Source organism: Salminus brasiliensis, chromosome 22 (assembly GCF_030463535.1).
Source record: "Salminus brasiliensis chromosome 22, fSalBra1.hap2, whole genome shotgun sequence".
NCBI classification, from domain to species: Eukaryota; Metazoa; Chordata; class Actinopteri; order Characiformes; family Bryconidae; genus Salminus; species Salminus brasiliensis.
The window spans coordinates 9,675,990-9,688,489 of NC_132899.1; the positions used below are offsets into that span (position 1 = coordinate 9,675,990).

General features: G+C 45.9%; 1 protein-coding gene across 1 annotated transcript in view; it reads left to right on the forward strand.

The window, feature by feature from the left end:
- The first annotated feature begins 269 nt into the window (after positions 1–269).
- Positions 270–12,500, forward strand: part of mkxa (mohawk homeobox a) — a 42,771-nt gene continuing 30,540 nt past the window's right edge. The window contains 5 exon segments of the mRNA XM_072667578.1: positions 270–348; positions 1,250–1,441; positions 1,443–1,585; positions 6,153–6,312; positions 8,971–9,124. Of these exon segments, the coding sequence (XP_072523679.1) occupies positions 1,409–1,441; positions 1,443–1,585; positions 6,153–6,312; positions 8,971–9,124 (490 nt within the window). The 5' untranslated portion in view covers positions 270–348; positions 1,250–1,408.

Genomic DNA, 12,500 nt, shown 5'->3' on the forward strand with positions numbered 1-12,500 from the left:
TTCTCTCTCCCCTCTTCTCTCTTTCCCCTTCTCTCTCTCTCTCTCTCATGCGCCCCCGACAGCCCCCCCACCCCCTCGCCCCTGAATCTGTATATCTGATCCTCTGTATGTTCGCGGCGCGCGCCACCGCTCTGGGAAACACGAGCTTCGCGACGCGTGCAGGTTCCCGGGTGCGCGGATAAAGAGCGCGGGGGCGCGCGCGCACCGGCTGCTTTTCGTTCGGCGCGCGGAGCTGCTGGACTGCTGCTGCTGCTGCTGTTACCGGAGCTGGAGTTGGAGCGCGCGCGAGAGAGAAAAGTGTGTGAGCATGTGAGAGGGGAATGGGAGAGCGGACGCAGGGCTGTACAGGTAACACACATGAACGCGCGCTCACACGCGCTCACATACACACTGCTTCGTATTAACATCCTCTAAAGCGCGCGCACTAAAGCCCCGCTTACATTAGCCTGAGTTAACCTGAACTGCTGCCACTGATGTCTGTGTGTGTGTGTGTGTGTGTGTGTGTGTGTGTGTGTAATGAGTTCTTTCTACCTTTGGGTTGTTTTGTAGTAGCAAGCCAGATCATCAGTGCTGAAGGAAGTGATGTATGATGTCATGATCATCTGCTGTACAGTAGTAAGTCTCAGTACTGTATCAACGCGCGCGGGGCTGCTTTCCCCTGGACTAAATTGCAGTGCCAGTGCTGACCATCCTTACTAGTCCATGCGTCTAGGCTCAATCTGCGTGCGTAAAACGAGCACACACCCAGCAGTGAATACACGCCTGCATGCCTGCAGTTCCTGAACATCTACAGTCTTCATGTGCGTCCAGCTGAACCAGAGTGACCACTGTAGCGCAGTGTTTTACAGCGCTGTCCAGCTAAAGCTCTCTGTTACAGCTCACAGCACCACAATCCGGCTGAACAGTGGGATTAGCTCGCTTAGTTTGTGAGGGGTGAGTTTTATAAGCAGCGTGGTCAGCTGGGGTTGTATCAGGGCTGCGAGCTGAACGTCAGTGGTTCGTTCGTTCAGAAGCTGCTTCTTACACACACACACACACACACACTCACACACACACTCTCTCCTCATACGCCAGCGCGCAGCCAGTGTGCAGGGAGGGTTTTTTTTTCCTCCTTGACGCGTGAACAACTCGCTCCGTGTGTGCGCGTGCATGACAGAGAGAGAGAGAGAGAGAGAGAGAGAGAGAGAGAGAGACAGGCTGTGTCGTGGCTGTGTTGTGAGGCTCACGCAGTGCGCCCTTTCCTCCTCAGGACAGGCAGCGGGACTCTGCGCAACGGCGCCATCCAGCAGCACGCTGAGTGCGCGCAAAGGACTTTAACGCAAGCAGGGAGACGGCACGCGGGACAGGGCACGCGGGACGCAGGACGCAGGACGCAGGACGGAGGACGGAGGACTACATCCAGCCAAAGATGAACACGATCGTGTTCAACAAACTGAGCAGCCAAGGTCCTGTTCGAGGACAAGGCCAACGAGGTGGAGAGGAGCAGCAGGAATTATCTGGAGGTTCTCGATGGGCAGCACGCGGACATCCTGAGCAGCAGCCAGGGCATGAAGGACAGCTCGGCGATGAGACACAGAAGACCTGGGTAAGGAGCTCAAAGCTCAAAGCTCTGCTTAATCTGTGCGTTAATGATGATACACGCCTGAGCAGGTAAGCGTCATATGAGGTTTTCACATGAGGTTTCAAAAAGCTGTAGACAAGCTTACACGTGTCTAATCACGAGGTTAAAACGAGCTTCATAGGAGCTTCATATGCATCTAAGAGTGGCACGAAGTCATATTCATATGAGCTGAAATATCTATCAGCAGCTTCATACAGACTCAGTCTGAGCTTCATAGGAGCTGAGTATACGTCCATTATACACTTAATATGTGCCTAATCCTGAGCTCACTGTCATGGGCTTCGCATGTGCGTAAACATGCCTTAATCTGAGCTTCATAGGAGAATATGAATATTCGTCCATTATTATCTTAATATGTGCCGAATCATGAGAAGACCAGCGGGGCTTCGCATGTGCTTAAACATGCCTTAATAGGACGTTCGTAAGCGCGTAATATACATCTAATATCAGCTTTATATTGATCTAATCACGAGCTTCATTTAGGAGCTTCGTACGTGCGTAAACATGCCCTTACTACTGAGCGCAAGACCTGCCCATGCTTTAATAAACGCTCTAAGCATTTATCAATATCACTAATCAGTAAACTAATCAGTAGATCTATTAAACCCCCCCCCCCACCACCACCACCACCACCACCACCACCCTTCAAATAAACAGTAATTAATAATCCAGTCATCCTTTAATAGGAGCTAAATATCAAATATGAGCTTAAACAGAGCCAATCACGCATTAATACGAGCTGGATCTGCTTCACCTAATACTAACATTACATTAATGAATGAATGATGGAAGTCCTGTGTGGGTTGCCTGATTAATCGCAGATGAGGTGGCGCGCGTAAAGGCGGAGCTGGACTCTTGCTTTACGCAGTTCCATCAGTGAATCCGCTGAGCTCCTGTTTAGGACTCTCCTCAGTGAACAGCACAATCCCCGTTAAGCACACAGTGTTTAATCAAGGCCCAGAGTGCTGAATCAACACCCACAAAGGTGTCTCCAAATGGCCACTCTACCTGCCGGGATGAGCAGAGCGCGCTGTCTGCAACCAACCCTCCAGCAGCTTGCGCCTCACCGCTGCGTGGCTTGAGCCTTCGTGAAATGTGCTGATCTCCTGCACTCCCAGCTTCTGCCCTTAAATGGCAGGTAGCTGTGGGTAGAGCTCAGGCTCCATGTGGTTTGAGTTTACAGCTGACTCGCTGCCGCTCTTCTTATCGATACACGCAATTAAATTAAAGGTTCGTGTGAAACGAGGAATTGCAGGAAACGAACGTCCATCATCTAATACAGCTAAAATAATGTCCCTGTTGGTTCAGCGGCGGCCGGCTGCTCGGTAGCGCGAGCCTGGCTGTTTCTAATAAATAAACAGATCCGTTGGCTTGATGTGTGGTCCAGTCCATCACGCTACTCAGGGCGAATAATAGCATGAGGGATAGCATGTGATCTTTATTTCTACCCCCTAAACCCCTGGCATGTGTGTTCAGCACAGAGCGCGTGGGTTTCCTTAGCGCGCGTCGACGCGAAGATGTGCGTAAAAGCGCAGTGCGCACGGAATGCGCACCGGTTGAAGAGGCTTGCGCACAAACTCTCCACGCCAAACTGAGAACCAGGGGTTTAGGTGCACACACCGACGCTTCGCCGCGGGGGCGCGCGCTGGTGTAAGCGGAGTCTGGAGGAAAACAGCGCGGAGCTCCCAGCGGGGGGAATCGCCGCTAATGAAGAAAATGAAGCCAAACACTGAGGTGTGTGTCGCAGATACCGAGAACAGGGAGAGGAAAGAAATGACTCCAGGTTGTTCATACAGATCCGAGTTACAAGGAAAATATTTGCGGAACATGAAGCTCGAGCGGCCTCGGGGTCTGGGGGGGATGTGGAGCACGTGCGGAGCAGCTTCAGCGCGCGATAACGGGGCTGCGGCGCGGTGCCACACTGACATCTACAGGCTCAGAGAAACACCTGTTTGGAGAAACTGCAGAGAAACTGAATTCATCATCCTCGGGCATTCCCTCTCCTCCACCTTTTGCAGAGTGGACCCTAATTAACCCCTTGAGGGTTCAGACCAGTGGTAAAACTGCCCCAGGAATCTTGGGAGGAACCAAGACTCCGAAGTGGAACCAAGTGGTCCATTGGTCGACACCAGAGAGCTCAGCAAATAAGCCCCAGGAGCAGTGAGAATAACCAATGACTGCTGAGTATAGAACAATAAGGCTGCGTCCCAATTCTGTACTAATTACTAATACTAACTAGTTTTTGAGGAGGTAAACTGTAGTATAGATAAAAGTGCCATCGTTTACTATACTCACATAGCCAAGATACTGTATATACTCAGAACCGGGCTTTAGGTCTTTATCCCACACTATTATCCCACAATGCAATGCCAAACAGAAGGGGAGCAGCTCCTCACGTCTGTTAGTGAAAATATATATAAAAAGGCGGATAAGGAGGCAAGCGCAGCGCAGCGGTGGCAGGAGAACTTGCAGTGGCCCGTGTTGACATAGCAGCGCTGCCACTTTCTGTCAGTACAGCACATTGATATTCTGTCCCACAGGGATTAGGTTTACTGACATTAGTAGGTTAAGGGGGTTAAATGTAGATCTGTGACCTCTTGGACACACTGGACATCCTCTTGGCATTAAAACATTGCATTTTACATTTGATCTTCATTTGAACATTTGAATTATATATATATATATATATATATATATATATATATATTCTGTATTTAGAATCAGCTGCAGATGATTAGAGCATGATTTGAGGAGATTTGAACCTCAGACGTTTAGTTTGGTCTGTTCCTGACTGTTGAAGTGAGTGGGGAAGATCACTATGGCCAGATCCAGAGACCTCTCTGAGGCCTTCAGAAAGAAGGTTGTAGATGGTGTGGATGCAGATGAGCCTGGGAAGGGTTTTAAAAAGATCTCAGATCTGTTAGGAATCAGCTGTTCCACTGTCCGCTAAATCACTTGCAAAACAACTGCCAACGTGGACAGGTCAGGCCGTCTTAGCAAGTTCAGCCCAAGAAAAAAAAAGTCTCCAGCAATCCTAAAAGGTCATCATGGGATCGACAGGGAGCTCTCTGACATATTTAGAATTAAAAATGGACATATTTAGGCAGTTGTTTTAATTTTGTGAAGAATGGTCCTATAGAAATGCTCCAAAATGACTCAAATATTTTTCCATTGACTTCCATTAAAAACTAAGATGTTTATCTGACAGTTTCTGCATGACCGCAATGACATAAAAATGTTTTCATTGGGTGTCCTAATTTTTTCACATGACTGTATGAGTCATATGCCAATCCGATATACTTCAGTCCTCGTGTACATATCCGCTGATGTTGATAACTGAGCATTTATTAAGTGCTGACGTTAGAATTACCGCACCATTACAGAGACTGTCCCGTGTATTCCGAGCGTTACAAATGCACCACCTAAATATCACTCACATCTACACATCCGATCCTGACGTCACCATGTAATTGTTAATTAGTTGTCATCGGGGGGGAGCAACAGAGCAAAGCTGAGAGACCGACTGGAACGCCGGACTGCTGCACACTCTGCAGACCCATGCACTCACACTCACTGAGTGCCGGGCTTCGCTGACTGAGGGCTGAGTTTGTGAGCAGCACATTCACACACAGCTGTTCTTTTTTCTGTGGGGCGTTCAGACGTGGACATTTGGACGGGACTTGTTCCTAACCGGAGAGTCAAAAATGAACAGCAGGAAAGGGAAAATAAGACACAGAAAAAGATAAAAAAAAATAACAGAATAAATCAGTAATTTTAGAATTTTGAAATTTGTGGATTTTTGACAAGTTTATTTTGTGAGACATTTGGGTTAATCAAGAAGTTCTTTTTATGCAATTTAATGTGAAACATATGCAGTAGTGTTTGTTTTCACAGTATAAACCGATCAGCCATCAGCCATTAGCACTGATATTGAGTGCTACCACAGCAGATCTGATCATTCAAGGCACCTCTGACGGTGTCCTGTAGTATCTGGCACCAACACATTAACAGCAGATCCTTTAAGTACTGTAAGTTGTGAGGTGGGGCCTCCATGGATCGCATCAGTGAGCCTTAGGTGCCCATGACCCTGTTTACAGATCACCGGTTGTCCTTTCATGGAGGACATTTGGTATGTTCTGACCACTGCATTCCAGAAAACCTCACAGGACCTGCCTGATGTTTTAGAGATGTTTTAGACAGCACAGTTTGGTTCCGGTCAGAGTGGCACAGATTCTTATGCTTGACTATTTGCCCTGTTTTAACACACTGACCGATCCCACTGTGGATGAAGATAATCAATGTTTTTCCCTTCGCCTCTCAGTGGTACTAATGTTATGGCTGATCGGTGCATACAGAAAACAGTAGAACACTGATGTTATCTAGGATTGCTGAAATATATGAGCATTTCTAAAGAGCTGCTGGTTTCCGGAAGCTGACTTTGCTGTTGCTTTGTCTGCTGCTGCTGCTGCTGTGTGTGTGTGTGTGTGTGTGTGTGTGTGTGTGTGTGTGTGTGTGTGTGTGTGTGTGTCAGGTCCCGGCAGGGTGCTGGTAAGGTTCGTCATAAACGACAGGCACTGCAGGACATGGCTCGACCCCTGAAGCAGTGGCTTTACAAACACCGGGACAACCCTTATCCCACCAAGACAGAGAAGATCCTGCTCGCACTCGGCTCCCAGATGACCCTGGTACAGGTGAGCAATCATCACACACTCTCGCCCGCACTCACACACACTCACACACACTGACCAATTTCCTTACGTTTTTTATTTGTTTGTTTAAATGATTTTATTAATCATTAGCAATAGAACCTTTTTGCTGTCTATTTGTCTGTCTATCTGTCCATCCATCCGTCCGTCCGTCCGTCTCTGTCTGTCTATCTACACTACATGTCCAAATGTTTGTAGACACCCCTTTTAATGAATGCAGCTACTTGATGCAGCAGATGTGCAAATGCACACATACACACAGCTTGTCTAGTCCCTGTAGAGAAGTACTGCCAATAGAATAGGACACTTTAACCTGTGGAGCTGTGTTCTCTGGAAGGATGGTGCTCCATCCAATACTTTTGGTATGAGGTGGGGTGATGATTATACAAAATCCTAACTTCACTAATGCTCATTGCTGAATGCAATCAAATCTTTACAGCAATGCTCCAAAATCTAGTGGAAAGCCTTCCCTGAAAGTCGAGACCATTACTCTGACAAAATTAGTATAAACTCCTTTTTTTAATACCCTTGATTTCAGAAGAAACAATAAATGACCATGTCCTAATACTTTTGTCAAAACATGCATTACACATAAACATGGTATTATTACGAGTAAGAAGCTGGTTAACTACAGAATGTTCATAGTGTAGCACTGTTACCAATACACACACACACACAGATCTAACATTTGGATTTATTTAAACTGTCCTCTGTTGTTTTATATAGTGGGTCATCCCACATCTGTCCACATCTGTGCTAAAAAAAAAAAAAAACTTTTGAGCTGTGCTTCTAGAAATCCATCATGACTATTCCTACAGTTTCAGCTGTTTTCACCTCGTCTGCTGTTTTCAACACGTATGAAAATGCTCGCTCGGGTTTGGTACAACCCGCTCTAGCAGATCTAGCGCAAACGCCGTCAGAGATGCAGCATCCGTGCTGGAGCTGAGCGAACATGTCAGGCTAATGTTAGCACTCACTCAGAGCTGGACTCGCTCTGACTAATGGCTTGGGGAAGCCTGCAGCATTTGTCACTGGCTTCTATTTCAATTTCATTTTACTAATCTTTTGAGCCCATATGCTTTTTAGCAAAGCTCAATCGCATACCACATCCAGACCCGTCTCACAGTGCCTCATTTGTTTTCTCTGTAGGGCCACTGGCTTCCATCTCCCATATTAAAACTGAAGGCCATCCAGTGAGGAGAGCAGCAGTTAGACTTTCTCTGTGCAGAATACGATCTCTAAATAAAGGGCGAGATCAGAAAGTTCAGGGCCTTGCAGGAATAAGTACTTTAGCATGAAGAAGTGCCCCAGCGCAAGGCCTGTCATAAGCCGCTTGAAGTCTATTGGGCATGAAAAGTTATTCTAGTATAACATCTAATGGTCTCTGGTCCCTGTGAAATGGAGAAGGCTGGGTCAAATGGCGCTTTTATTGCATAAAGACAGACAGCGTGTGGACAAAGAGCAGTATTATTAGACGGGGGCGGCAGAGGCCAGAATAAGCACCCAGGTTGTCGGCGTCTCAGCTGGAGGAGCATTAATGGAACGTTGCGCTTGCAGTTTGGGGTGTGCTAAATGTTACCCACTGTCTTTCTGAATGGTCACGACCAGAGCTTAATGAATAAAGCAGTGTGTGTGGGTCATCCTGCCTCTGTGTGAGGGTGTGTGTGTGTTTGTGCCTATGTCAGTACATTTTCAGTTGTGAGCATACTGAGAGTCCCACTGTGCATGAGAGGTTTTACCACTCTCTCTCTCTCTCTCTCTCTCTCTCTCTCTCTTTTTCTTTTTCTTTGTTTGTTTGTTGAATTTAATATTTAATATTTCGCTCTGCAAATATTATACTCTTTGAATGGTTACATATATCCTGTAATACTTTTCCATAACTACACGGTTATCTCTCTCTCCCCCTCATTTTTTTGCTCCTCCTCTCCTTGTTGCTTCTGTCTCACTTCTTCTCTCTCTCTCTCTCTCTCTCTCTCTCTCTGTCTCTTTCTTTCTTATTCTTTATCTCACTCTTCCTCTTTCTCACTGTTTGCTTCCTTATCTTTTTTTTATCTCTCTCACTCTCTCTCTCACACTATCTTCCTCTTGCTCTACCTCTCTCTCTTTCATCCCCTCCTTCTCTTGCTCTTTTTTTTTGTTGCTCCCTTTGTATTCTTTCTACCTCTGTCTTTCATCTCTTGTCTCCCTCCTCTCTTTTCCTTCCCTCTCTCGCTTCCCCTTCCCTTCTCATACCAGAAGTATTGGATGGAGCACCATCCATCATTCCAGAGAACACAGTTCTTCCACTGCTCCACAGCTCAATGCTGGGGGGCTTTATACCCCTCTAGCCCACGCCTGGCATTAGGCATGGTGCCAGGTTCATGTTTATCTGCTCCAGAGACACAGTTAATTGTTTTAACAATAATTCTCTACAGGGAATAGACAAGCTGTGTGACTGTGTGTGTGTGTGTGTGTGTGTGTGCGCGCATTTGCACAACTGTGTCGGCAATAGGTGCAACATAAAGTAGACGAGTGAAAGTATTCATTAGAAGGGGTGTCCACAAACATCTGGACATTTTATATAGGCATCACTTGTTGACTCTCTCTTTCTCTTTCTCTCTATCTCTCTCTCTCTCTCTCTCTCACTCTCTCTCTCTCTCTCAGGTGTCCAACTGGTTTGCGAATGCACGGCGGCGGTTGAAGAACACGGTGCGGCAGCCGGACCTCAGCTGGGCTCTCAGGATTAAACTCTATAATAAATACGTTCAGGGCAATGCTGAGAGACTCAGCATCAGCAGTGATGACTCCTGCTCAGAAGGTGTGACACACACACAAACACACACACACACACTAATGCACACCCCAATAAAAAACACCCCGTATCCCTATACATCATCCACACTCACTTACTGCACAAGGCCTGCACATAGATACTCTATATATACAGTCATCCATATCCATATACATACAAACATACATGAGCTCATGTACACATGCACACACACATACACACACACTACTATAAACTATAAACACAGGGGAAGTGTGTACGGTGGTGTGTTTGATATAGTAGAGAGTGTAATGACTTGTGGTGGAGGCAGACTGGACAGGAAGGACTAAACATGGAGATTTTATTGTGGAGTGGCTGCAGTGCAGGACATTTTTAGTATCTTGGTACCAGAGCAGTAAATCAATGTTTGAGCAGGCAGTGTGTAGTGTGTGTGTGTGTGTGTGTGTGTGTGTGTGTGTGTGTGTGTGTGTGTGTGTGTGTGTGTGTGTGTATGTGTGTGTGTGTGTAAGCTGACTGAAGAGACAAGTCTGCTCACTGACACACTATTACACACTATGATTAACACACCACAATGAAGCGTCATGAGTCAACCACACACACATCTGCACACATACACCCCCACCCCCCCACACCCCACACACACACACGTACACACATGCAAACAAACACTCAGGCCAGAAGACCAGACATCAGAAGAGTAGAGAGAAATTACAGGCTGTTAAAGACAAGGTATTTATTACCGTATCTTTCAGGCTAACACACACACACACACACACACACACACACACACACAGACACACCATGCACCGAGAGTGTGTTTGTGAAAGCAGTGTGTGCAGTCAAAGCATTCTGGTCTATACACTTCTTTGAGGAACTTTTAGGGGTTCTTCCATTTGAAACTATGAAGGGAACCTCTTAAGGTCCCTTTTCTTCTAAAACATCTTCCTCAAACCACCTTAAGAGCCCCCCCCCCACTAAACTTTGCCACTAAACTCCTCACCATCTCTAATGCCCTCTCACCCTAGGGGTTAAATGTCATCTTAGTGTGCTGAAGTCATGGAAAGTATGTCTTTGGGGTAAAAAAAAAAAAAATAGCACCCACTGTTACAGTAGTGCCTTTTTAGCAACAGGGACATGTGCAGAAGTTAACCCTTCAATATAGAGGCAAAACGTGTTAAGTTATATATCCTATAATCTATATTAAATATATGAATCCAGTATAATAATAACCCAGTATGATACATATAAGAATCTAATTTAATCCATTTCCATCCATAATCCATCAAGTGTTTCTGTTAATATCTCTGCAGCAATACAGAACAGATTCCGTTTACAGGTTTACAGGTTTACACATTTCCTGAATGTAGAGCCCGGCCTTTTCATCACATCCTATAGAGAGCATAAACTAGCATTAGTGTATGGGTGGGTTGTTTCTGAAGGCATAAAGGTCACAGTTCACCACTCAAAAATGTGTACTTGGTGCTTTGAGCATGGCAGCCACACTTCCCTAATATAGTCATTCATGCAATACTTAGTAACTACACTCATTATGTGCATGACTGTGCATGCAGCATGTGGTCACTGTAAAAGGCTACTCTCATAGCACAGGAGCACTGTGAGTGTCAGTGGTGCACAGACAGAGTGGTTACCACATCTGATTTAAAAAACCCATCATTATGCTCAGTTCTATATATGCAATGATGTGGATTCTGTGTGACCCACAGCTTGGAAACCACTGATCTAGCAAAGCTGAAAATGTGCAGCAATTTCTGTTGAGAGGAAGACAACATAAGAATATGAACAGTTTCATTTAATTTGGTATTTAATTCATAGTTTGATTCAAGAAATCAATAATGAGATCTCAGTTCTGTTCCGAATGTTCAATTAAATTGGTCACAGCGCATCCAACAATAAGGGCAGCATTGTGATGTATTTAATACAGTGATTCAGAGAGTGCCTAAAGTTTCAGGGTCAGGTTAAAAATAAAATGAAGAGGATAAAGACAAGCTCTCTGAATGTATTGCTGGTGAGACGTTGGGTACAATGATGCTTAGTTAGTCCTGGATTGTCATTGTACCTTGATGCAACCTCTTTAACCATAGACGTAGCCTTCAGTAACTGCTATAAATGATTTGGAAGTTTCTTTGACACTAATATGTAAGTGAAGTTATGAGAGTCAGGAATTGAAGGGTAGGTTCGTATGGCACTGCAGTGTTTAAGGGGTTTAAGGGGGTAAATTCTGGCGCTTTTACTGAGCACACACTTTGCTACCGGAGATCAGAGACAGGAGCCGATAGTGAACCCATAACTCAGTTAGGAGACTTTCACTTATGCAGTTTTGCCCCTCTTGTCTCCAAGGAGATGCTGAGTTTGTGTGCTATCGAGTGTGTTTGCCTTGGGCTCGGGCAGTAAGAGCTGGTTGTTGAGGGGATACACACTAAACACTAAAGAGATTCCTCCAAAGCCCGTCCGCTCTTTGAAAGCAGAAAAGGCCGGCACTAATGTGCGCATGTGGTTCTGATAAGCAGAGGCTGTGATTATAATTGGCTCTGGGCAGGATGACGGTGCGCCGCGTCCCAAATGAGGCCGTAAGAAACCTGGCATGGACCTGATCCGTGCTTCAATTGGGCCTTGATTCGGCCTCGCCAGAGGAGCTCAGGCTTTCAGCACCACGTCGCGTCTGTCTGTCTCACTTAGAGCACGGCCCAGAATAGGGGGAGAGGTTCATCTTTTAATTCACTTTAATCCAATCCAGAGATTTTAATCCACTCAAGAGGTCCTGGCCTGTTTGCAGGATCAGTGTAGGCTTCCGCTGAAGAAGAGCCACGGCTTCCCTTTGGCCAGCTGACTGAAGCAGCTGAAGCTGGGATGAGGCCATTGTAGTGGACGGAAGAGTGTCTGGTGATACAGATAATATTCGTATCACCAGAAAACAAAGACTTTCCTCTTTACAGCAATTTGCATACAGTATATGATCAGCCATAACATTAGTACCACCTGCAAGTAGGTCCCCCATGAGTCCCCATAATAGATCTGACCATTTGAGGCATAGACTCCACAAGACCTCTAAAAGTGTCCTGTGGTATCTGGCACCAAGACGTTAGCAGCAGATCCTTTAAGTTCTGTAGGTTATGAGGTGAAGCATCAATGAGCATCAATGAGCCTTAGGTACCCATGTCCCTGTCCCTTGGGTACAGGGTACTGACCCAGTCGTCTAGCCATCACCATGTTGTTCCATGTCAAAGTGGCTCAGATTCTTATGCTTTGCTATTTATGCTTGGCTGTTATACATCACCCCTTGAAAGATGCCACTGTAGATTAAGCACCTGTCAGTGGTACTAATGTTATGGAAATCAGTACTGTCAGTACTTCCTAAAGGGTTCTAGGAAAAAAAGAGATGAGC